The sequence below is a fragment of the Patiria miniata genome, unplaced genomic scaffold (assembly GCF_015706575.1).
Source record: "Patiria miniata isolate m_02_andy unplaced genomic scaffold, ASM1570657v1 HiC_scaffold_9, whole genome shotgun sequence".
NCBI classification, from domain to species: domain Eukaryota; kingdom Metazoa; phylum Echinodermata; class Asteroidea; order Valvatida; family Asterinidae; genus Patiria; species Patiria miniata.
Window position 1 is genome coordinate 16,656,710 of NW_024037076.1, and position 23,402 is coordinate 16,680,111.

Consider the following 23,402-nt stretch of genomic DNA (forward strand, 5'->3'; position numbering starts at 1 on the left):
ACTCGGTCTCGGCCAATCAAGACACAGAATCTGTGAGAGCGGCGTTTTAATCCTTGATGCGCCTGCTATAGTCCATGACGAGTGACCAATGCAATAGGAGTCTGCGTGGTTTGTGAATAAATTGCACACGGATCGTTGCACCTGGTTGCATCACCGTGATCGATGTCTGACGTGCAGAAAACACCATTATGTGGTCACAAACCGCAGTCCATCCAAGTAACTGCCTTTTTGTAAGCAGACTTCGCCAGTTTCTATAATGGCCCTAAGGCCCCCTATAGCATAACGGAGGTAAAGAATGAAAATGCAATTAAAGCTTTTCATTGTTAGAAGTAAGTTATTTTCAGTGGCGGCGCGGGCAAGGAAACAACTTGGGAGGGGGGGGGGGGGCAAATACTCCCAATGCAAACTCGAAAATGATGTTTAAAAGATGATCTTTTGCTCATAAATAGTGGTTTGAGTGGTCAGACATTGACTCAGATCGCACCACAGAGTTTCTAGAATCCACAATTTTTCGGGGAATTATATTAAGCAGGCCCCTAACCCTACGCCGTTAGGGTACCCCCCCCCCCTCCACTTTTGAGAAGCGATTGACGCCCTTGCCCGGTAATTTAAGGATTCCTTCTTTAGTGTCGAAATTTTTCGTAAAGTAGGTGTTTCTTACCTTTCCCAAACCTATTATATTAAGGAACAAATAAGTACTATTATTAATATATTTGTTATATATTATATATAACAGATATATTAATAATACAAGAGGCATTGGAAGGTTTCAAGTCAACTGTTAGCCTTAGTGGCGAGATAACGTATTACATGTATGTAAATCTTGATTTTTATAAAGTGCGATGTAAGTTACAGATTTGTGAGGTTGTTAAGATGATAAATTACGCATATTTTTGTTTGATTTTCATCTGATACATGTCTATTAACCATTTTAAATTGTACTATTTGTTTTCAATTTTACAGTCCTTTTTGGCCTAGTTTTGTTTTTCTGTTTAACTAAATCTAAGCTGATGAACTAGATTGAGACTAGTGCGTTGGGACGAATAAATTCAATGACATGTGATCAACGATCAACCAATCAGATGACGGGGATTTGTTCAGGTGTTAAAAATACTAACCCTCCAAATCCATCCACTTCTTAAGATTACAGCAAGGGCAAATGTTGTATATTCCCTTTAAATTGCTTGTTATATGATACCTGATGACGTCATGCTGACGTCACCAGAAATTTTCACATATGTGGACCCGGGTTCACTCATCCCATGAACCGTTTGGAAGAAATTTTGGATTGTTTTGATTTCAGGCTCACGTCTATTTGCATTCACCGAACTTTGACCTTCTTGTAGCCCCAGAAGTAAAGATCAATCGAGTTCACGTACACGACCCAAAAAAAAGTTTATCAATTAATGATCTATCTGATTACAAAATACAAACGTCATTCATTGTTTTGTTAAAGAGTTTATATACATAAGTGAAATAAGTTGGTCACTTATAATTCGACATCTGACGACGTATGACGTCAGAGTAAAATGCACACCTTTGGATCAGGGATGATGTTGGTTCAAAGTTAAACAGTTGAGAAGAGAACCCGCGGAGAAATATTGTCAGGGGAAAAATAGACGGAAAGAAAGACATAAAGATTTATTCGAACACTTCTAAAAATATTACCTGGTTGTGCTCGATCACCCATACTATGGTTGCCCTTACTCTGGATAAATTCATACATGGATAGCTACCTGGCCATTTATGGTGCTTTGAAAATGTATATATGTGCCCATTTTCAATATCCGAAAATTGTTGCCTATAGAGGGGGGGGGGGGGGTAGAGATGCAACCCTTCCCAAACCCACTCATTATTTCGTTAATAACAAAATCATTGTTTTTCCGGTTAAATATTCTCCTTTATGCCTATTTACAGCAATGCTGTTGGCGAAATAACGCCATCAAAATGTTTTGGTCCTATATTAAGTCCTCTCCTCGCCATCTTTCGAATGTTCGGCCGTCGGTAGCAAATAAACAAAATACCCATACATACTTCTATGTACTGTCTTCACATTAATGTATCCGTGTAAATTTCGGCGACCGAACGCATAATTTAAAGATAAAGTCCATCATTTGTAATTTGTGCATTTTGTTCGTTTGAAGCAACAAAAGTGTTCAAAATCTAATGAAGGATACTGAACAACTAACCTGATGAAGTTTCAGCTCAGCTTCAGCTGTATATTCCGAGAAAAACAGCATTCTAGGATCTCAATTTCAAATCAGTGAAAAGTTGCTGAATCATGTTTTGAATTGTTTTGAATTACAGCTATACGCGATGTCGCGCACTGATCCGACGAATTATAGCAACTGCGCGCACGTGTGCGTGCGCGTCGTGCCAATGCTTGCGCGCGCTTCGCCGAAAAACAAAACGAACTACCCATTTAAATTTCCTAAGACGCACCTTTGGAAAGGCCTTCTTTCGTTGATTACTTCAAAATGACAGCTTGCCAGGAAGAATAATTTCACAGGGAGTTTAGTCCACTTATTATCTTTCAACCAAGTATGTTTTTCAACAATAATTACGCCAGTTACTTTTTCGGATGGCTGCAAATGATGGACTATAGCTTTAAAACTGAGGCAGAGGATTGCAATGTGCATCGTTAAACGGAACAAAACGTATTCACAAAATATTACGCCACTTAAGAAAAAAGGGGCGTGAGGGTTCAATAACCAGGAATGCATACATGTGAGACGCAACCTCGAGTATAAGGCCAAAAAATAAAAATATTCGGTCTCTGGTCAGACCAAAGTTCCGGAATTGACGCGGCCACGTGGCTTTTTTTTTTCGCTTTTTTTTTTCTTCTTCAAGCTTGGATTGTACAGACAAGGTGGGGTACTATTTTGCTTTTTTGGTGTCCTCATGTACATTGGTGTCCTCCATAATTTGCCTTGGTGCTTTCGATCATTTGCCTGGTGCAATTTCCGATTCCTTGGTGCTCTTTGGTAAAAAATATTGAGGAGGTGCGGAAATAGATGGCGCTGTTGGAGCTACTGCGGAACATTTTGGAAGAAAAAAAAGATCGACACGCATGATTAAAATCAACGCGCGCGCTGACCAGAGACCGACTTATTGGTTTTTTTTGGCCTAATCGTTGTTGAATATCGATGCTGAAACCCACAAACCCAATATGACTTCACTCTCAATTACCAGTATCCATGCCGCATCAGGATCATTTATTGACTGAAACAGATCTAGTGACAGGTCAATTGGGTTCTGTTTCAAGACCACCTTGAGAGTTGGCCGTAGTAACTGAATTGCGAAAAATATATATTATAGGCTATGTAAATACCACACTAAAAATACACAAGTGTAAATAACTGATGAAGTCATCAATACTTGACTAAAGCTACCGAAACTTGAAAGATATAGTAAAGACGTATTGAATAGGATAACTCAATAAAACGTACAAGCACAATGCAATATTAAACATATTCGGAGCAAAAGTTTATAGTCAAAAATCCTTTATCCCCATTCACTGCGAAAACCACTATATAAAAAAAAGGTTTATTATATACAAAGTCATGTATACCATGATGTTGATTAATTCATTACTATTATTCTTCTATTTCAATTCGATTCAATATTGAATTTGTTTCCATACTGAACAATACATAACATAATGTAACTTAAGACAATATCGTGGAGGCACAATTCTAATAAGCCAACGCTTGTAGCTGAGTGCCTTAACGCAACGTACAGTCCATCATTTGCAGCTATCCAAAAAGTAACTGACGTAATTATTGTTGAAAAACATACTTGGTTGAAATTATTCCTTTCTGGCATGCTGTAATTTAAAAAAAAAAAATCAACGAAAGAAGGCCTTTCAAACGATATATGCGTCTAAATTTCCAACGATGCGTCTGAAAAAAGGTGTAGTCGCCAAACTTGATGATCTACTCAACAACTGGAGATTAGTTCTATGTGCCGTGTATAGAAGCAACTTGCGCCTTTTCTGCACCAAGAAAACATGCAGTTGTCTTCCCTCAGGCCAAATATAAAAAAAAAAACATGTTTAGCGTCCCCGCCCGCTTCCTTTTTTGGAGGCCGCCTCCTTTTCTTTCTTTTTTACAAAAAAAATGATACATTTTAAACTGAGTGACATCATTTTGGCCTCTTTGTCTGTTGAATCTAGCCCATATAAAGCTGGTATGTCATTTCCTGAGTCCAAGTGGCGGCCATTTAAAAAAAAAAGCTGGCGGCCATCTTGAAAATTAGCCGGCCGGCCTTTCGTTTTGGAGAAAAAAAAAAGGCCTACTCCTTCCTCTTTTTCAAAAAGGCAGGACGCTAAACATGTTTTTTTATGTGGCCTAAACGTACAACCATGATTTTGGGCTGGATCTGATCAAACGGCACTGTCCATGCCAGCCTTGAATACATGTAGCTATGCTCTCTTTCAATAACGCGCTCCTCCTCTGACAAGCTGTAGAAATGAAGGGTCCCAGCTCGTGGTCTTTGAACTTGTATGTCTGAGAAATGTGGGAGGAATGTGAAGTCGCTTTACTTATTTTGCAAAGGAGTGTATGAGTGGAGGGATCCGATATTTTTTTTCTCAAAATGATGATGGCTTCCGGACAGCTTTTAGGGGTGGTCCACTTTGGAGGGAAAAAATCTCTCACGGTCAACCCTCAGAAAGCCAACGATTGATTCGTAAATCAAGCTTTAATTTGATGTATTGTTTTCCGGCCTGTGGAGAGATTTTTTTAAATGGATGTAGGCCTAATTTATTATATTTGTGACTATACAGGGTGGTCCAAAAAATCCGGAACCTCATACTTCCATTACCCGGAGACTCAAACCATTATACCAATGCATGGAGAATCTTTTTAGAGGAAAAATATCGCCCGATTTGGTCCAGTAGTTTTTGTTCCGAGAGCCTAATTTGTGAAGCAATTAAGGTGGGGGTCATTTTGTCCCGATACTAAATAAACCGCGCCCGGGAATTTGACTTGCATTGTAATTGATAGAGGACTGTTATCTAAATAATACCGACATGAAAGAAGTATCCTTCCAGAACAGGCTCTGCAGCAAGATCCATATATAGAGGGCGCTGTGGGATCTGTGCAGGCTCTGTTTGCAGACTAGACCTACCGTACCTGTGGTACGGTGCGGACGTATAACATGTACATATGTAGAACTTGCAAAAAATGTATTCGTGCAGTAGTCACTTTGTTGTGCGTATCGAAGCAGACGGCATTAACAGCTTATAACTCGTCCCGTCTTTTAGCTTTACTTGTCAATGCTTGTGTGGTTTTGTTCTCTTCAGTTTCTGTTTCAAACATCAAGCAGTAGGCCTACAAGACTTCACTCTAAAGCTTCGGACATTGCACAGGTACAAATGTAGTTTTTAGACCCGTGAACGTGAACGTGGCGTTGTAGGATATGTAACCAGTACAGTGCAGTGGCGTAAATCTGTGCCGACGAGAGGGGGGGGGGGTCTAGTCACCACAAAATTTATACTCGGGCCGCGGCTGTTCAGGATAAAGGTGTATCAAGTTTCTTTCTGAGTTTCTCCACCTTTCCGTGCTATTGAACTTGTTGAATAGGCCCACATTTTGGTTGTTAGGAATTGACAAATGCATTGAAATCCACATTTTTTTTCTCAATACAGAAAAGTGTGTGTGTGTGTGTGGGGGGGGGGGGGGGGGGGGGGGATTCAATAGCTCATCCCACCATGCCCACCTGTTCATGCTGGTCACAAAAAAAGGGGGGGGGGAGATATATACTTTGTTAGATTTATAAAATGCAGTACTTAAATCGCATATGACATTACCACTCACGAAAGGGAATATACAACATTTGCAAACATTGGAAAACAAAACTACCAAATTTTTACGAAATACTAGGATGTTGGTAAATGAAAGTCTGAAGCATCCTGCAAAGTAATGGCACCTCAGGCATGTCAGGTGTGAAGTCATTTCCAAGAAAAGTGGTATTTTGTATAAATTTCCAACGGTGATCGGCCGACCACCCTTGGAAAAACCTAACTATTTTTCAACTACTGCTCCAAATTTACCCTTTTTTCAGTCCAAATTTTGTTTGCTTTTGGTTCCATGTTCATGAACGGGTGCAGACCAGCTAGATTGGTTTCCTTACCTTACAATTTTCCGGCATCTATAAAATGATGCATTTTATCTTAAGTGGAGTCAGGGAACCAGACTACTTGAACATTTTTGTTTTTCCTGGTTTTTCCAGCATTTTCGAACACAAAACTTCAAACTTGTCAGTGTAACAATATTTGATCTAGTAGGGCCTACAGTGTATTATACTTACCCCTCAAATAGTTCATTTCTGTAAATTACAGCAAAAGCCAATGATGTACATTCCCTTTAACTTGTCCCAGCTTTTCCACTGTATTCCTGGTCCACTGTATACTTGGGCCAGCCCATGCATCTGGATCACTTTACTTGGGACGGACACAACTATATTTGGGGCCCGGTGCTTTAGCTGGCCTGCCAACTCTCACGTATTGAGCTAGACCCGTGAACGTGGCTTGTAAACTACGCCACGTTCTTATGTCATTTCGAACCTGGCGAACGTGTCCCTCTGACTCCCTCCGTTACACACACTGGACGTTATTTTGCCCATGTAATAAGTACTCACATATGAAGCTGTCTTGAATTCTATTTGTACGTCAAAACTTGCATTTGACGAAAATTGAGGAAAATTCTGGCCCCGGTTCATGAAGTCCGTCCGCTACTGCTAGCTGCCATTTTCTCCCAACTGACGCATGCGCATTGCGTTTTATTTTCGTATGATTCGACGGCTGTTTACTGTCGCAGCTAAAACAGACATCGTTTTAGACAAGTTTCAAGTCCTTTCCTCTCTCACCGCACCACACGCGGTCGCACGTGCGCCCGCGTGTGTGTGCACACACGTACTGTACACGAGATGAGCCGAGCAGCCAATCGTCTGCGGGGTTTTTTTTCGGGGTTGCGACATGAAACAGCCGTCAATCTGTCCAAGCGACTCAGACGCGTCCAGGGTTATTTGTCAGGGTCAGGTTAAAATCTAATTTCTACACGTTCGTATGGGTCTTTACTGATGGGCAAATTTCATCGAAATTACACAGCCGAAACAATCGGACGGGCAAATTTAGATTTCTGGGTGAGTACTCAACACCCATACGGAATTATGTATGTCGGATCGATTTCGCCAGGTTCGAAATGAAACAAGAACGTGGCGTTGTATACAACGCCACGTTCACGGGTCTAGTATTGAGCGTGAGACTCTTGCATTTCAGGTTATTCTCAATGTCTCACGCTCACACAGGATTTCTCACGCTGAAAAAAAAGCAATAAATAATTGACTCCAAACTCCAAAGATGATGTTTAAATGATGATCTTTTGTTAAAAAAAAATGTTAAAGTGGTCAGAAATTGCCTCAGATTGCATCACAGATTGTCTAGAATCCAAAGTTTTCTCGGGGCCCTTAACCCTAACCCTGCCAGACGCATCAGTGCATCAGGTGGAAAAGTCTGGTGCACTTTGATTGAAAATGATACCAACACCAGTGCATGAACGACCACTTCTGAGACACTGAGAGCTTGTCCCATAGAACAATGCCAGAGTTGTATCCTGCTGCATGCGGTGACCACAGACTCTGAGGCAGTTTGGCCTTGAGACTTTTGGCCTGATGGATCTTGCTGCACTGGGCAGGCTTGTCATTTTGACAAGTGTTGCATGTTGCTGCGTTTGGCAGGGTTTCTAGCCAAAATACCCTGGAGGGTTAGGGTGCGAGCCCCAAAGCCCACACCTTTAGGCATGTTAGGGCTTCCTGCTTCACGCTGGCATTAGTTTTGATCAAGCTCCATCGCCAAATTCTCACTCTCAGCTCTTACTCAAAGTTGGCAGCCCTGGCTATAGACTGAGCATGACATTACAGTACTTCAGCAACTAGGAGTAGTAGCGCTATTTCCGAAACGATCGAGTCTCACCTAGTGAACGATTACATTTGCATAGTGTGCAGTGTTAACTCTAGCCCCATAAATGTGGCCTATTTACTGGACTGCCTCTGTAAACATAGGCCACACATCCACATGTACAAAAAACGTGTCGACTTTGCCAAATTTTGATTTTCACATTTAGGCTTACTTTGTAGATTTTTTTTGCTTTAGAAGCATTCTCACCCTCTATAGAAAGGCTAATCAGAAAGTGCTGCCTTTTTCAGATTTTTAATTTTTGTGAAATTTCATGTTGAAATTTTGATACGCAAACGTGTGCAAATGTATCTGGAAATTTCACGAAAAATGGACATCTGAAAAAGGCAGCACTTTCTGATTAGCCTATATAGAGGGTGAGAATGCTTCTAAAGCAAAATAAAATCTACAAAGTAAGCCTAAATGTGAAAATCAAAATTTGGCAAAGTCGACACGTTTTTTTGTACATGTGGATGTGTGGCCTATGTTTACGGAGGCAGTCCAGTAAATAGGCCACATTTATGGGGCTATGTTAACTCTTGATATTCAGACATGTCAGAGAACAGATCTTTACTCTGTGTTTGCTTTTTCAGAGACATCAATTACAGTCATGGGCAACTGGCTTTCCCCGATCCCTGACGTCCCCATGGACTCCCCGGAGGGGACACTGGTGCAAGAGATCCTCCACGACAAGATTGTGGTGGTATTCTCCAAGACGTATTGTCCGTACTGCACGATGGCCAAGAAAGCCCTGGACGAACACAATGCCAATTATGCAACGGTGGAGCTGGACAAACGAGAAGATGGCAAACGCATTCAGAGTGTACTTGGGAAGATGACTGGGGCAACCACAGTAAGTGCTTATTTTGTGTTGTTTTAACCCCAACTTTCCTCAGTTAAAAAAATTAATTAGGCGGTTTTGGAGAAATTTGGAGGATTTAGGCTGTATGCCTATTAATTACATTCAGGAAATTCAAGGATTGTTCAGTGATTGAGGATGCAATCCTAGCAAAAAAGCCTTTAGGGTAACATGATCTGCCTTTTGAGTGACCATTGCATACTTATGTTCATGTGCAGTCCAGTCCATCACAAGTTGTCAACAGATCCAGTCTGAAGTAAACCACAAGTCAATTCAAAAGTCTGGCTATTATTATGAACAGTAACAAACACTGACAAAGGAGTAACTTTGTCGCTGGAATTAACCAGCGAGTTTTTCATCAGCTTTGTGCAAGAGGGTGAGATTTAAACACCATACGGAAAAAACACTCACTTTCAGAATGGCTATACAGTGCTGGTGGAAGGCGCATGGTGCAGCCGAAAGCTTCTGAAAGAATGCAGGATCACCCCTGATGTCATTGCACACCACCTCGATCGTGCGCCAAACGATCGAGGAGGTGTGCAATATGACATCAGGGGTGATCCTGCATTATATTCTTTCAGAAACTTTCGGCAGGGCCACAGCACGCGCCATCTGCCACCGTCTCCAGTGCTGTGTCGACATTGGAGGAAAAGTTGAAAGTTGACAGTGGCAAATTCTGAAAGTGAACATTTTGTTCGTATGGCGTTTCAAATCTCACCCTCTTGCACAAAGCTGATGAAACTTGCTCCATAAAATTTGTCTTATGCCTTGGTTACATGAACTGAAATTTTGGTTTCATTCCATTGATAAACAACAGAGTTATTTAGGATCAAAAGTAGGACATGTTTTCTTTGACACATAGTATATACTTATTTGTGCTGGTCGAGGGCTTGTAAAGAATATTCACAACCTGATGTCATATTTGCCGCTTGAGCACCGAGCTTGCAGGGGTCAGCTCACCATTTCAAATTCGATAGTAGAAGCTTGTGCTGAAATTAATCACTAAAATGAACCATTCTTGTATGCACTTTATATAGGTGCCTAGGGTGTTCATCAAGGGAAAGTTTATCGGCGGAGGCACAGAAGTCAAGCAACTGAACGACGAAGGAAAACTGGAAGGAATGCTTCGAGACTGCGGGGCCATCTAAGAAACGTTGCACCAAGGATGAAAGTGGAATCCAACTTCATAGGTATCGTACCGGTAAAATCATCATTGGCATACAAAAATGGACAGCAGTTCTGCAGGGCTGATTTGACCATACACATTTTCTTTGACTTGTCATCACAAAGTGTATACGTAAAATGTATGTACATCGGCAACACAGTGGACATGAAGAATGGCTGTTGAAATTTGAAGTTAAGGAGGTTGTGAAATGCTCGAAGACATTTCCGTCATTCTTCGGGTATATGTAGCCTAAGGTGTGATGAAATAAAAACGACTATTGTTTCTGTCATAAAATGAGTACAAAAGGTACTTTTGAGAGCTGTTTTTCAAGTCCTGTCATGCCTGTTTCGACCCGAACGTGTAATTTGTGTAAAAATCGTCGTTGCGGGCAGCAAACAAAACACAGTAAATCGTGACATAATAAACAGGACTCCCGATGCAGAGTAGCATAAACGAGTCCTGTTTATTACGTCACGATCATTGTGTTTTGTTTGCTGCCCGCAACGACGACTTTTACACAAATTGCACGTTCGGGTCGAAACAGGGACCTGAAAAATAGCTCTCAAAAGTACCCTTTGTACTCATTTCATGACAGAAACAATAGTCGTTTTTATTTCATCACACCTTAGGCTACATATACCCAAAAAATGACGGAAATGTTTTCGAGCATTCCACAACCTCTTTAAATTTTGAACCACAATTTTAAGGTTGTACACAAATAAGTTGCAGCACTGTGAAAGCAATGCCCAGCAATTACAATGTATTACAGGAACAGCATATCTTACCAGACCTCACTGTTAACCTTTGAATTATTTTGGTTGTGGGTTTTTGCATTGTATTGTTACTTTGTTTACATTCAAACTTTCTCCCATTACTTTTACTTTCATTATGGTTTGTGGAATTTTTAAGTTGCAAATTTGTATTAAGAAACTACAGATGTATACACCACTCTGTTTGACCTTTTCAACAATGTACATTTATTACTATAGTCAGCTAGTGTAGTTGCTTATGTTGATTATTTGTGATAGACACACTCAACAAATGTTTGATTGTGGTACCCGCCAGTACGTCAGCCTTGAACCGGCCCTAAAGCCAGCTAACTCCAGCAAGCTCGGTGGCCGAGTGAATACGTCTGCACTAGTAAGCAGGCAGAAAGTTCTGGGTTCGAGTCCCAACTGAGTAAGCTTGTGCATTTTTTTTCTCACAAGCCCGCAGACAATACAAAGAGTTTATTTCCGAAACGCAACGCATCCATTTGAAGGTGACAATTTTGCATAGTTTTAAAACCTTAAATAATGAAAAATCAAAACAGCTGTTTCTAATCTTAATTTTTCGCACTATTATTGGATGCATAAGTTGTGTTTAAGAATAAGAAATGGCATCCATCCAAATTGCTTTTGGGCAGGGAGGAGAAAGCAGGATTCTAAAAGTGAACAAAAAGGGGTACATGTATCTCACGTTTTTGGAAATAAACTCTTTATACAGAGTATACAGAGTTTATGAATCGAGGGCAAAACCAAATACCGGTACGTTTGAGATGTGATTTCCATCGGCACAGAAAGCTCTGAAATGAGTCATGGGAACAGATTGAGTTTTTCGATGCTTGCAGTATTTAACACGATGCATGAGAACATGTAGTTCTTTGTTCCTGTTTATATCAGTACATGTAAACACATACGTGTATGCAATCCGACTTCAACAAACTTAGGACATATTTTGTACTTCCATGTTATATCAGCACACCCATACAATTCTCTTGCCTGACTAAATTGTTAATACTTAAACACTTTTTAACTGAAATTATACACCCATCTTTCTTGTATATTTTTTTTGGGAAAGAGAACAATTTAAAAATTGTAATTTTTGTGTGCTTACTATATCATGCAAACTGTGCCTGTTGCCAAATGGGGGTTAACTTACACAATGAAAATGCGGGTCACAATTAACCTTGGTGCCAATAATGGTTCGTTGCAAAAGTACCATAAAGCCATGGTACATTTGTACATGTACTGTATAACCTCATTGTTAGCATAGCCATATGCTATGGATTTCAGACAAACAAGTAATCTCATCTGGAGGTTATATAGTCTCAAGTTATTCTAATGAGTTTTCATGACAAATGCAGGCTGTTCTTTGTCCTTGAATGTCTCTTATTACTTGGACCTGATCTGTTTCAATTAGGTAATTGTGACTGACAAGACACAAATCATCAGGAGAATTTTTTAAGCAATGTTTATAATATCAAAATCATGTCTTCCGTTCTTGTGTTCTGTATTTTTAAAGGAAACTATATTCTGTATTTCGTTTTTAATTGAAAAGGGAAATAACTCAGTTTTTAGTTAGCAACAGTATTCTTTATTTTGTTAACCATTTCATTCAGTGTGAGAATTATTTCAAATTAGGGCAAAATGTGAAATTAAGCAGGCGTTAATTTGAGGTTAACTGCAAGGTTTCACGAGACTTAACCTCAGAGTTCAACCTCGAGTTACAGCTTGTTATAATTTGCATTCTTCCCTAGAAAATTAAGTATATACATGTATTCATTGTTTTGCACTTTATACTATTTATTTAATAAGTCACTTTTTCTTTGTAAATTTTTTTTTAATCTGGGAAATGTTTATAGTTACGCTAAATCTCAATGTACTTGTGTGTATTAACTATTTTGGTTACTAATTTACGCATATTTTAGCCAAAGATTGGCCATTTATTCGAAAATTTTATTAGAGGCAATATCTACATAGTATTCCTTTCTAGTATTGATTTGATAATCAGGTAATTAAAGCATTTGCTTGGGTTGGTGAGGATGGATGAATATAGGCCAGTATATAGTCAGGGAAGTTGTACATTTTCCCGAGTCCCCTGTTTGGTAAAATAAGAAGAGAAAAACCAAAAGTTTCATTACATGTAGCTGTGGGAAATTTGCCAATGCTGATCTATAAAGTAAACAGTCCAGCATCTGACCTCATTTCAGTTGGCATATAAAACCACAATTATCCATATATTCTGTGGCACTCATTCTACGCTAAAAATCCAATTTATTCCAACAATACTCATAGAATTGAAAATCACTGGTGCAGAAACTGGCATTTAAATGGCAACCCTTTGAAGAAACACACTACAAGCATTGACAGGCTGTATAGCCTATAGGGCCAACTGGCTTTGCACATGTACACAGTGTACAAATGTATATCCCTTTTCAATGATCTTGAATGCCAGATAGAGTTCTGCTCACAAGAAGTCCAAGTGGCCATTTCTTTTGAAACAAAAAACCTATAGTGCTGTACAGTAAAGTATAAAGGGGCAACACCATCCCTGTGTGCAAAATAAAGTAACAACAAAAATATGTCTGTAACGAGCCATATGACGCGGCTGGGAATATTATCCCCTGGATGGGATGCCAGTCCATAGCCCAGGTTACTCCTGAGCTAATGCTGGTACATGTACTTATACTCCTACATGTAGGTGGAGATACTGGTAGGCAACACTGATCTCTATATAAAGACTGGATAGCGGATATGCATACAACATTCACACAGTAGACTTTGCATATTGACCAATTCGCCCCCGGTCTCACGAAGATGGCCGCGTATAATACGAACATTCTACGCGTAAATACGCGCGCGTTGTATCAACAGTTGACGCGCATTTTGGTCACATACACATATTATGATGTTCTAAAAGGGACACATTTCCGTAGTGATTCAAAACGCCGAAAAAGTGATATTTGCGGCATATTTTAGTAACCACGACGTTAGAAAAATTGTAGTTAACCTTGGTCAGTGGTGGTGGTCAAAATATAAGTCAAGTGAACTGCGCCGTTACAAAAGAAATCATGCTGTCTATAAAAACGGCAACTTGTCCTTTGTAGATCACCAGCCGGTCTCACCAATATGGCGTCAAATTCATTCACTGTCAGACTGTGCGGCTCTTTATTAGCTATCCAGTCTTTATATAGAGATCAGTGGTAGGCAAGTGGGCAAATGGTGGGGGTGAAGTGGCTTGCCCAAGGGCATGTATGTGACATGCAGCCAATTAACAGCTGGATTTGACCCCTGACCTTCTCATAGGTGTCATGAACCCTACCACCTGACCACTAGTCCACAGGAACGCTGAACACTAGGCCACACTCCCCAACTTGTACACAATGTATCCCTCTTATTTATTTTCCTTAAATAGACCAGAGGCACTGTTTGATTTGGGTAAAGTCTTTTGTATGAACCCAAACCCAATAGCGCCCTCCTATAGTGTTGGTCATATACCTCAAGTAGGCTAATGCACACTCCATGGTTTTGTACTGTCAAGTTAGCCTTACAATTTGGACATTTTAATATTAAAGAATATTCAGGACAGCTATATGCACTTCATTTTCACTTTGCTCTCTTCTCTTTATTCCAGAGTTTTTTGTTTGGAACAATTTTAACCTTAATAGAGTTGGATGTACAGTACACATGTGTTCATGAATTTTACATATTTTATATGTTGTTCAGTCAAAGGAAAATATACGTACTGTTTTGAATAGTGAACGTTCCCACTCTCCTTTAATAATAGTTTTCTTCAAACTTCATACATAATTTCAGAGATAAAACTTGTTTCACACTTTTTGAACAATTCACAACAAATATATATACAAGTTATACATTCATATATTTTTTTTACAACAGTTCACACCAATAAATACAGGCCTACTGGCTTTTTGATATATTTAAACATGGTAGACAGATTTTTAAACTTGTCTAAATTCATATTTCTGCAAGAATTGCATGTTAATTTTTTATTTTATTTCAATTTTTGGGGTTCTTTTTTTGGGGGGGAGGCTGCATTTTGTTCTTTAATAGCAGGTTCTCTTATAGCGTGCATAATCTGTGGAAGAGTAAATTCAGCCCAATGAATATACTGAACATTTTGAGAAAGCAGAATACGTGCACAACTTTTTGGGTCCCATATTACCTGGATTATGTTGCTAATGCACAAAAAATGTGAGTGAAATTAAGGCATATCAGTAAATGATGTCGGTATACCTGGCACTACTCAAAAGCACTCAAATTTGACTTAAAAATTGCTTATTTAAAACGTCCTTTATCTAAAGACTCCTCAAATCTAACGTCACACATAAATAAGTGCATGTCTTTGATCTTATGCGATAAGCCTGTATACAATGTGAGGATTCAGGTGCACATATGCTTGAACAAATGTAAATGCCCTGGTGACTAAGTGGGACAGTGCCCTCTATAGTTGAACAGAGCCAACATAAATCAACTACAGCCACTTCTCACTTTCAGGGTGTAGACTACAGAGCTATATTAAATTACTAGAGTGCTAATTCGTCATTCTGCGCACGGAGACGCTTTGAAGCCGCTCTGGGCGCAGACATTTTGAATTCATGTGCGTGTTTGTTGAACATAATGAAATTAGATGGATTGAATTTTGAAAGTGTACTCTACATGATGCAACGCACAAGTAGAACATGCGCAAACAACTTAAGCGCGTCAATGACGGTTAAAAAAAAACGTGACGGCAAAAAGCACCTGCAGCGAATACGCGCACGCATTGCGCAGTTTGCGTAGAGCAAAATGACATGCTCATTTGCTGATCGTGGGTTTCGGTTTGGGCGTATTAGCTTCGATAACGCACCAGTATGGAATACAAACGCAGATATGCCAATCATGCCAATAGCCGTACAAAAGCCGTACAAAATGTCTAGGTCTCCATAGGTTTGTGCACAAACATGGATGTGCCCACCAGCAGGCATTACTTTGTACACAAAGTTAGCGCTCTAGTAATTTAATATAGCTCTATGGTGTAGACAAATCAAGCAGCAGCCATTATCTGCAGTGCCACCAGGCTCACGCGAGTCGTGCGCACGCACTCCAGGCTCCTTCGACCAATAGGGGTACCAAAATGCGCGTGCGCCTCGTCTTCAAGAACGTGTGTACCATGCGTGTGATGTGTGACACCACCGCAGTAAAAGCTTTTAATTGTGATCCCCAGATTCCACTATAAAAGCTCAGCCACTGAGCAGAAATTAATATTTGGCAAATAGTGTGCATAGTACTATGGAGCTATTAGTGTAAACCAAGAAGGCACCAGGCAGTTATAGCTTCCAATTTGCCTGGTACATTGTACCTGTAGGCCCAATCTGTTGTAGCCGAGCCAATTCCTGTGCTTATCAACCTCCTGTGCTGAGCATATTTATGTGCTTAGCATATATTATGTGCTTAGCATATATTATGTGCTGAGCAAAATATGGCTGCAGACTAAACCATTATCAGTCTCAATTGGATTGAGACTTGACCGAGGGCTAAGATACTAAACACTACTGTGATTCGGCATTTGCTGGGTGACTTGTGTAAAGTGACAGTGCATATATTTCACTGTACAATGTATTTACTCAAAAATAAAACCTACTTTAAAAAGTCCTAATTAGATATCTATTTCATCAAAGCATTGTGTTTTGGATAAGTCTACATTAATGTATTTGAACAATGCAGGTATATACTAATTGGCTGGCTGGCTTAAACTTATTCAAAACAAATACCTGACATGACATTTTATGGGAACATTCCTCAAACCTACAAAATCCAACACATTGCATGCGTTTTCTACGTTCAGTTAGCTCACCAGGGTCGAATCGGGTTAGCCCCATACTGTTCAATTAGCTCTGAAGTCATTCTCAGAGTTCACCCAGGTCAGCCACCACAGAAATATGACACACGTGTACGTTGTTCATTCAAAGAAACAGACAAATATGGCTTCCGGACAGTGGAAAAGTTCAAGGGGGCCAAATATCAGCCTTTTTTGGAGTCTAAACATAATCATTTATTGAGCTCATTGCGACTTTAGAGGCTACCGTATATTTAAATCTCGACTATTTTACCTTTTGCAATGGACGGAAAAGCAGGAAATCTCAAAGTGTGACTTGCAGTCCGAAAAGGCATTTTGTTAATGGCTGCGGTCTCTGCTACGGACGTCACGTGAGGATCGTGATGGCCCGTGTTTGAGCATTCGATTTATAGCCCGGCTCACATGGCTAATCCGTCTGCCTTTACCCGAGTCGATCCGGGTGAGCTACCCGAACGCACCCTTTGTAGGAACCCATTACCACATTTGTGCAACTTCCACATCATCCAGTCCCATGTGCAATAATCGCAGCTGGGCTCTACATGTACCTGAATCAATCCAGCAAAATCCTCTAAAAAAAATTCTTGGTGGATTTTGCAGAATCTGGATAGGGCAGAACAAAAGCTACAACAGTTTTCTTAAAAGAGGCTAAGAGGTTTTGGAAATTACGCAGTGTTGCCGCTGTCTGCCCCTCCTTGCTCCGCCCCTCCTTGCTCCGCCCCTTCAGGGGGTGGTTTCTCGTAGTTGCCTTTCCTCTGGTGTCGGCACATCTTACAATCGTCGTCATCGTCACTGTCATCGCTTGATGAGCTCTCCCCAAACATACGTGGCTTCTCATATATGCAGCAACCTGTGAAGTTGAGACATTTTATATGCTTACAATGACACAAGTAAGCGGCCTGCTCTGACGAAATGCCTTGGAAAACCCCTACTGAAACTAGAAGCTATCGTTAAATAAAAGCGTAAGTGAATTGCCAAACTGCTTCTGAACTAAACCGACTGGAACCGAAAATTGCAAATGCAAAACCGAAACCGACCCAACTGAAAAGATTGAAAAACCGACACGACCTGAAGTCGATTTTGGGTTGGGTTGGTTTCGGGTCGGGTTTGAACAACATTGCTCCAAGGTACATTGTCCAGTAACCTTGCTGAATGCAACAACATGCAATAATAGTCAAAGTGAGAAGCCTGCCCAGTGCAACAAGATCCAAAAGGTCAAATTTCTGAAAAGGCCAATTAGCCTCAGAGTCTGTGGTTGCCAACTGCAATAGGGTAGAACAGTGCCCATTGTCTCAGAATTGGCTCGATACAACAAACTCTCACAGTCACAGACCTTATCACCTGTGGCACTGTGTTGGATAAAGAATGAATGACTATTAAGGGCCCCCCTCAATTCAAATCCAGGACGAGTTCCGGACAAGTTGCGGGTAGAATCATTCACTGTGTCCGTTAGAAGCTCTGCATTTGTCCCAGACATGTTCCGGGGACATTTTCATTACCAACTGCTTGATTCACCAATACTTCATAGCAGAAAGATTACGGGAAACTTTAACTAATACCTGATGCATTCTCCGCAACTTGTCTGGAACTTGTCCCTGATACGAGTTGAGACAGGCCCTAAATTAAGAAGGGTATAAAGTAGTCTTTTCCAATTCGAGCGATTCACAATGCAGTGGCGCCACCAATAGTTTGCCACGGAGAGTTCACTTTTCCCAGTGCATTGTGGGAGATGGTCGACAAATTCGCAGCGCGGGGCATTTGAAATTGTTAGTTTTTCCGGTCAGTAGTTTCGTAAGCGTGTGATTCGAGGATCTGTTTGCCCTTTTCTTTTCTTCTTATCAATATGGTGATTTTTGTAAGGCGGCAGAAAGATATGCTCCAATCTATAACATATTAGCTCAAGTTGTCTTCTGACACTCATTCAAATGGACCATGTTTTGTCGACCGTAAACCTGAAAAATGGACTCTCCTTTGGCAAACTCTTGGTGGCGAACTGCATTGTGAATCGCCCGAATTGCTTGCTGTGTATGTTATGCCCCAACTATAGCAATAGCCTCGACTAAAGTTGGGAAAGTCCAAACTATAGCTGGGGAAATCCCAGTTCAAGTATAATGCTAACTATATTAGGATCGGCCCATAATTATAGTTCAGGCGATACTATAGTTGGGGCGTAACATATACATATTACAGACTACAGTACTTACATTTTGATTTCTTTTTCCCCATGTGCTCATTATCTACAACACCATTTTTCCAGTTGACTTTCTTATCAGACTTGGGCTTTTTCAACTTTAGCGTTACTGACGGCTGTTGAAGGAAAGACAATATGATATATAAATACAAATGTAATTGATCAATTAAAAAGTTTGAGTCCATGCATGCGTATGACTGTTCAATACGTGCTCCGATCCATGCTGTACAACAGTATGGGCTTTGAATACACCCAAGGTGGAGACGACTTAAACATACACGTTCTAAACAAATGACGTTTCAGCCGTCTCTATCTTGGGTGTATTCGAAGCCCATACTGCGCTGATCGTACGGCGCTGATCGGAGCACGTATCATTACACGAAACAGTCGTTGATAAAGCGTGACTTGTTTTTCTTTGATTGACGACGGTGAGGTCATACAGAAGAGTAGTGAAAGGAACTGAGCAACTCGGCAAACCCTCCGTAAGTTTTCAGGCTATTTTTTTTTTTTTTTTTTTTAATTGTTTTGGGAACAAGTTAAGGGGTCTTAGGGAATGTCATTTTTGTAGATCAATCCAGGGTAATTAAGTGTCTTTCTCATTTGTATTCTCTTTAGGCCTACCGTTTTTTTTGGGGGGGGGGGGGGCTTTTGTACCTAGTGTGAGTATGTACAAACTGCTACCGTGTACCAGTCACCAAAACATGCATAATCGGTGGAGCGCTTGTTCATAGGGTACCATAGTTCCAGCGCTCCACTCGGTCTCAGTAGAGCTAGGACATCATTACATACTGTGCTGCTTAAGGTTGACACAGTCATTTTTTAGTAATAAAAAAAATTCTTGATTCTGATTTGATCGAAATGAAACAGGGGCTCTACACTACACGATCGCCAAAAAAAGGGCCTACTCCTTCCTTCTAAAAAACCAGGATGCTAAACATGTTTTTGTTTTTTTTCGACTTAAGTTAGGCATTTAAGTGGTAAGGGGCCTGTCTAGCCCCACTAGTGTGGCCGTGATATTGCTGCGCTGTATCTCTGGCCACACGCCAGGTTCTCGCCCACTACTGAGGAGGTTCCAAAAAAATTACGCAAATTTTCTTAGTAGGCCTAATATCGCGGCCACACTAGTGGGGCTAGGGCGTGGTCCAGCATGTCAATTATACATGTCTGTTTCATTTTTTGTTCTGAACAGTGTAAAAACCAACGGTTGTCAGCTATCTTGAAAATAAATAAATACAAACTAAAAAGTCCCTCCTCTATGTCCTCCTTTTTTCAAAAACCTGGACGCTGAACATGTTTTTTTTTTACTTGACCAAAAATGTCATGCACTGCCATGACATTGACAGACCCTGCATGAGGAATAAATTCTGATTTTGGGAATTTGGAATGGGATAACACATCATTACCGATCTTTGACTTTGCGTTTCTGTTAACGTTGAAGTCACTCCTGGGGTAGGTAAACTTGAAGACATCGTAGTTCAGCACTGTAGAGTAGAGTACTCAGTAGAAAGTTTGTCGAGTTTTGCGGTGTTTTTATTTGTAGTTTTGTGCACTCGACTGCGAGCTGCTTCAGTGCTTGTCGCTTGAATGTTGAAGTTGTTATTGACATGTAACTGGTGCCCGGCAAAGCTTATCATTCACACTTTTTCGCCATTGATTACCAGTGTAAAGTCCAACAATGCGATTTAGTAATTTCAAGATGGCAGCCTCCATGGGAGAGAAATTGAAGTGCAGAGATTTGCACGGATATTTGCAGACTTTGCCTTCATCTGTACTTGACAGACTATACAATCATCCAGCAACATGTTTGGCTGTGTTCAGGTAAAAGATCTGAGGAATTTAAGGGAAAAATTGCAACCTGACGCCACTTCAGCGGTTGTGTACAAAGTGTACGGAGAGTCTATAACTATAACGTACGGACGACCCGTGAACGGCGTTGTGTGTGGAGCGGGATCGGACCGTGGCTACTAAACTTTGCCCGTGCCTAACTACGGCGGGCGGGCCGGCCGCGCCGTCCGGCATTGTTTGCTTGGCGTGCACCTGGACAGTGCGAAGGTCCTAGGGAAAAATCGTAATTTTTTGTTATGTATTGTAGGCCTATGTCGCCTATGAGTGGTAAAAACCTGATTAAAAAATCAAGTTAAATTGTTTATTTAATTAATGGGGATTCCTTTGAGTTTGACGTATGATATCAAACATTTTGATAGGTTTGAAAAGGAGATCAAAAACATGCTCAAACATGTAAAAGTAAATAATGTAAATATTACAGATTTGAAGCTCCGCATTTGACCATTTAAAAATGGTGTACCAAAATTCAAACACCTATGAAGTATGAAGCTGATTCAAATGCCATTGATTTTGTTGTGTATTAAAAATCTGTACCTTGTACCTTGTACTTTTTTGTAGAAAATACCTCCAAAGAACATCCTCGTGGGAGAACATTGTATAACTGGAGGCTTTATGAGGGTGGTACGCTTGCTAGTGGGACTTATTTACTCTGCAGATTAATGATTGGAAATGTGAAGTAGATGTTGCACAAATGGTTGACTGGGGTAATGTGTTCCACATGTCAACTGACTCAGAAAAGAAGGACTGTTGCATGATTCTTGTATTAACCATGTTAAAGGGAATATACATCATTTGCTTTCGCTGTAATTTTCAGAAATGGATGGAATTGGGGGGCTGGAAATATATAGCAAATATAGTTCCACTGACTTTTTGGAGGTTTTGGGTTCGAAAATGCTATAAAAACCAAGAAAAACGATCATTTTCCTGTAGTCTGGTTCCTTGACTCCATATAAGAAGAAACAGAGCAGTTTACATACATTGGGGAATTGTAAGGTCAGGGAACCAGTCTAGCTGGCTCGTACCCGTTCATAGGTTTGTAATCGATTGCAAACAAGTGCGATGGTCAATTGGGGCCAGTATTGGAGAAAAAAAGCCAGTTGTTTCCAACGCTGATCGGCCGATCAGCGTTGGAAATTGATACAAAAATACCACTTTTCTTGAAAATGACAGTATACCAGGTGCCATGATTTTACAGGATGCTTTACACTGTCATTCACTAACAGTCCAGCAAGGTATTTCAAAACGATTTGGTAGTTTTATTTTTTGATGTTTGCAAATGTTGTATTTTCCCTTTAATGATTGGAAATGTGAAGTAGATGTTGCACAAATGGTTGACTGGGGTAATGTGTTCCACATGTCAACTGACTCAGAAAAGAAGGACTTAACTGGGTTATGTAACATCAGTTGTCTGATACAATACAAAAAATGAGATTTCTTTCTTGAAAGAAATGTTCATTGTTCTTCGTAAGATATCCGTGGAGATTGTCAAAATAAACAAAATATGTGTGATCTATAAATGATCCCTTTTGAATTTGTGTGTGTTTGTGATTTCTTTTAACAGGGAGTTGCCAACACTTGCCAAGCATTACGTAACTAGAGTACTTTTTGTTGACCAGCCAGTGCTCAAGACTTCAGTGGAGTCGTGGGTACAAAAATCTCATCTAGCGTAAGTTTCTGCCATGTTGTCAGACAATTCAAGTTATAGCCTACTTACTACTTAGTCCCACTAACCATGCTAACTTTTTTTTTTGACATTTGGGATGTTGGTCTGTGGTACTAGCGTCTCACTAAGGAAGTATTCTCAATATTGCAATTTCCAAAGTTCACCATAAAAGTCGGTCCTACTAAAATGCGTCAACAAACGTCAACAAGCGTAACAAATAGTGACAAAGAACACAGTCAGCATATAAAATAAAGTTAAAATTATTTAAAAACTTGGGTTTTTTTTAACACGAAATGTACGACGAGTTTGTCGAGTTTGGGTTGGCCACCATTTTGTTCACGTGAAGCTAGCCATAGTACGCATGCGTGAAGTGTACAGAGCCATACTAAGCATGCCCGTAGTGTACATTGCCATCCAAACAAGATGACGGCCAACACTAATCGACAAACTCGTACATTTTGTGTTTAAAAAACAAGTTTTGAAATAATTTTAACTTTATTTTATATGCTGAATGTGTCGATTGTCACTATTTCTGCCATAAAAAAATGTCTTTTGATGTTCCAAAACTTATACAAAATTTGTTGATGCTTGTTGATGCTTGTTGACGCATTTTAGTAGGACTCATAAAAGTTGCCAAAAATCACGCGAAATACTTGACAAAAATACCTTTGAAAGCACCTACTGGCCTTTACACATGTCAAAGACGAAGTAATGGGGCATCAATGATACTCACGATTATTTGTGCGTTGCAAATTAATCCGTGAAATTCAACCACTATAGCACAGGTCTGGACATCATACAGGTATCATTCAATAATGCTGTGGCCGTTTTTTGATCTACGCATTGTCTATGCACGTACATATGAACACGTACAATGTACGTGAAGCAGGGGACACGACTGTGACCTGCGTCAAAAAACAAACTTACGTGTAGATCGGGGGATACAACAACGACTGTTTCATGGCAAGGCAGTCGAGCACTGTATCATCACGTTCGCGCTGTCCGGTCGTCGTGCGTACGTACACGCTATGCATGTTGCAGGTGTACTCTTGTACCACGCATTGTCATGAAACAGTCATTGGTGCATCCCCGATCTACACGCGG

At 40.3% G+C, this 23,402-nt stretch overlaps 3 protein-coding genes across 4 annotated transcripts in view; 2 read left to right on the forward strand and 1 right to left on the reverse strand.

The window, feature by feature from the left end:
* The first annotated feature begins 5,148 nt into the window (after positions 1-5,148).
* LOC119720017 (glutaredoxin-2, mitochondrial-like) lies at positions 5,149-10,255 on the forward strand. Of its 2 annotated transcripts, none has more exons than XM_038189516.1 (3): positions 5,149-5,371; positions 8,566-8,810; positions 9,854-10,255. In XM_038189516.1, exons 2-3 carry the CDS (start codon positions 8,568-8,570, stop codon positions 9,962-9,964), a joined length of 354 nt encoding a protein of 117 aa, XP_038045444.1. In that variant the 5' UTR covers positions 5,149-5,371; positions 8,566-8,567; the 3' UTR covers positions 9,965-10,255. The 2 variants fall into 2 exon arrangements, with proteins under 2 accessions (XP_038045444.1, XP_038045443.1); XM_038189515.1 differs by having other exon boundaries at positions 5,151-5,371; positions 8,551-8,810; positions 9,854-10,254.
* Positions 10,256-16,331: 6,076 nt separating this feature from the next.
* Positions 16,332-20,396, reverse strand: LOC119720019 (E3 ubiquitin-protein ligase PPP1R11-like). The gene is made up of 3 exons (XM_038189518.1): positions 20,194-20,396; positions 18,804-18,906; positions 16,332-17,449 (listed from the first exon to the last, which is right to left on the reverse strand). Exons 1-3 carry the CDS (start codon positions 20,257-20,259, stop codon positions 17,265-17,267), a joined length of 354 nt encoding a protein of 117 aa, XP_038045446.1. The 5' UTR covers positions 20,260-20,396; the 3' UTR covers positions 16,332-17,264.
* A 31-nt stretch (positions 20,397-20,427) lies between these two features.
* The window catches only part of LOC119720018 (general transcription factor IIH subunit 4-like), a 39,221-nt gene continuing 36,246 nt past the window's right edge, over positions 20,428-23,402 (forward strand). The window contains exons 1-2 of the mRNA XM_038189517.1: positions 20,428-20,608; positions 22,197-22,301. Of these exons, the coding sequence (XP_038045445.1) occupies positions 20,466-20,608; positions 22,197-22,301 (248 nt within the window). The 5' untranslated portion in view covers positions 20,428-20,465. The remainder of the gene's footprint in view (positions 20,609-22,196; positions 22,302-23,402) is intronic.

Excerpts from the sequence above, each read along its gene's own strand:
- LOC119720019 (XM_038189518.1), bottom strand. The coding sequence starts at position 20,259 with ATGTCTTCAAGTTTACCTACCCCAGGAGTGACTTCAACGTTAACAGAA. Across the intron at positions 18,907-20,193 it reads AAACGCAAAGTCAAAGATCG|CCGTCAGTAACGCTAAAGTT; the intron begins GTAATGATGTGT and ends TTCCTTCAACAG. Across the intron at positions 17,450-18,803 it reads GGGGAAAAAGAAATCAAAAT|GTTGCTGCATATATGAGAAG; the intron begins GTAAGTACTGTA and ends TCAACTTCACAG.
- LOC119720017 (XM_038189516.1), top strand. The coding sequence starts at position 8,568 with ATGGGCAACTGGCTTTCCCCGATCCCTGACGTCCCCATGGACTCCCCG. Across the intron at positions 8,811-9,853 it reads AGATGACTGGGGCAACCACA|GTGCCTAGGGTGTTCATCAA; the intron begins GTAAGTGCTTAT and ends CACTTTATATAG.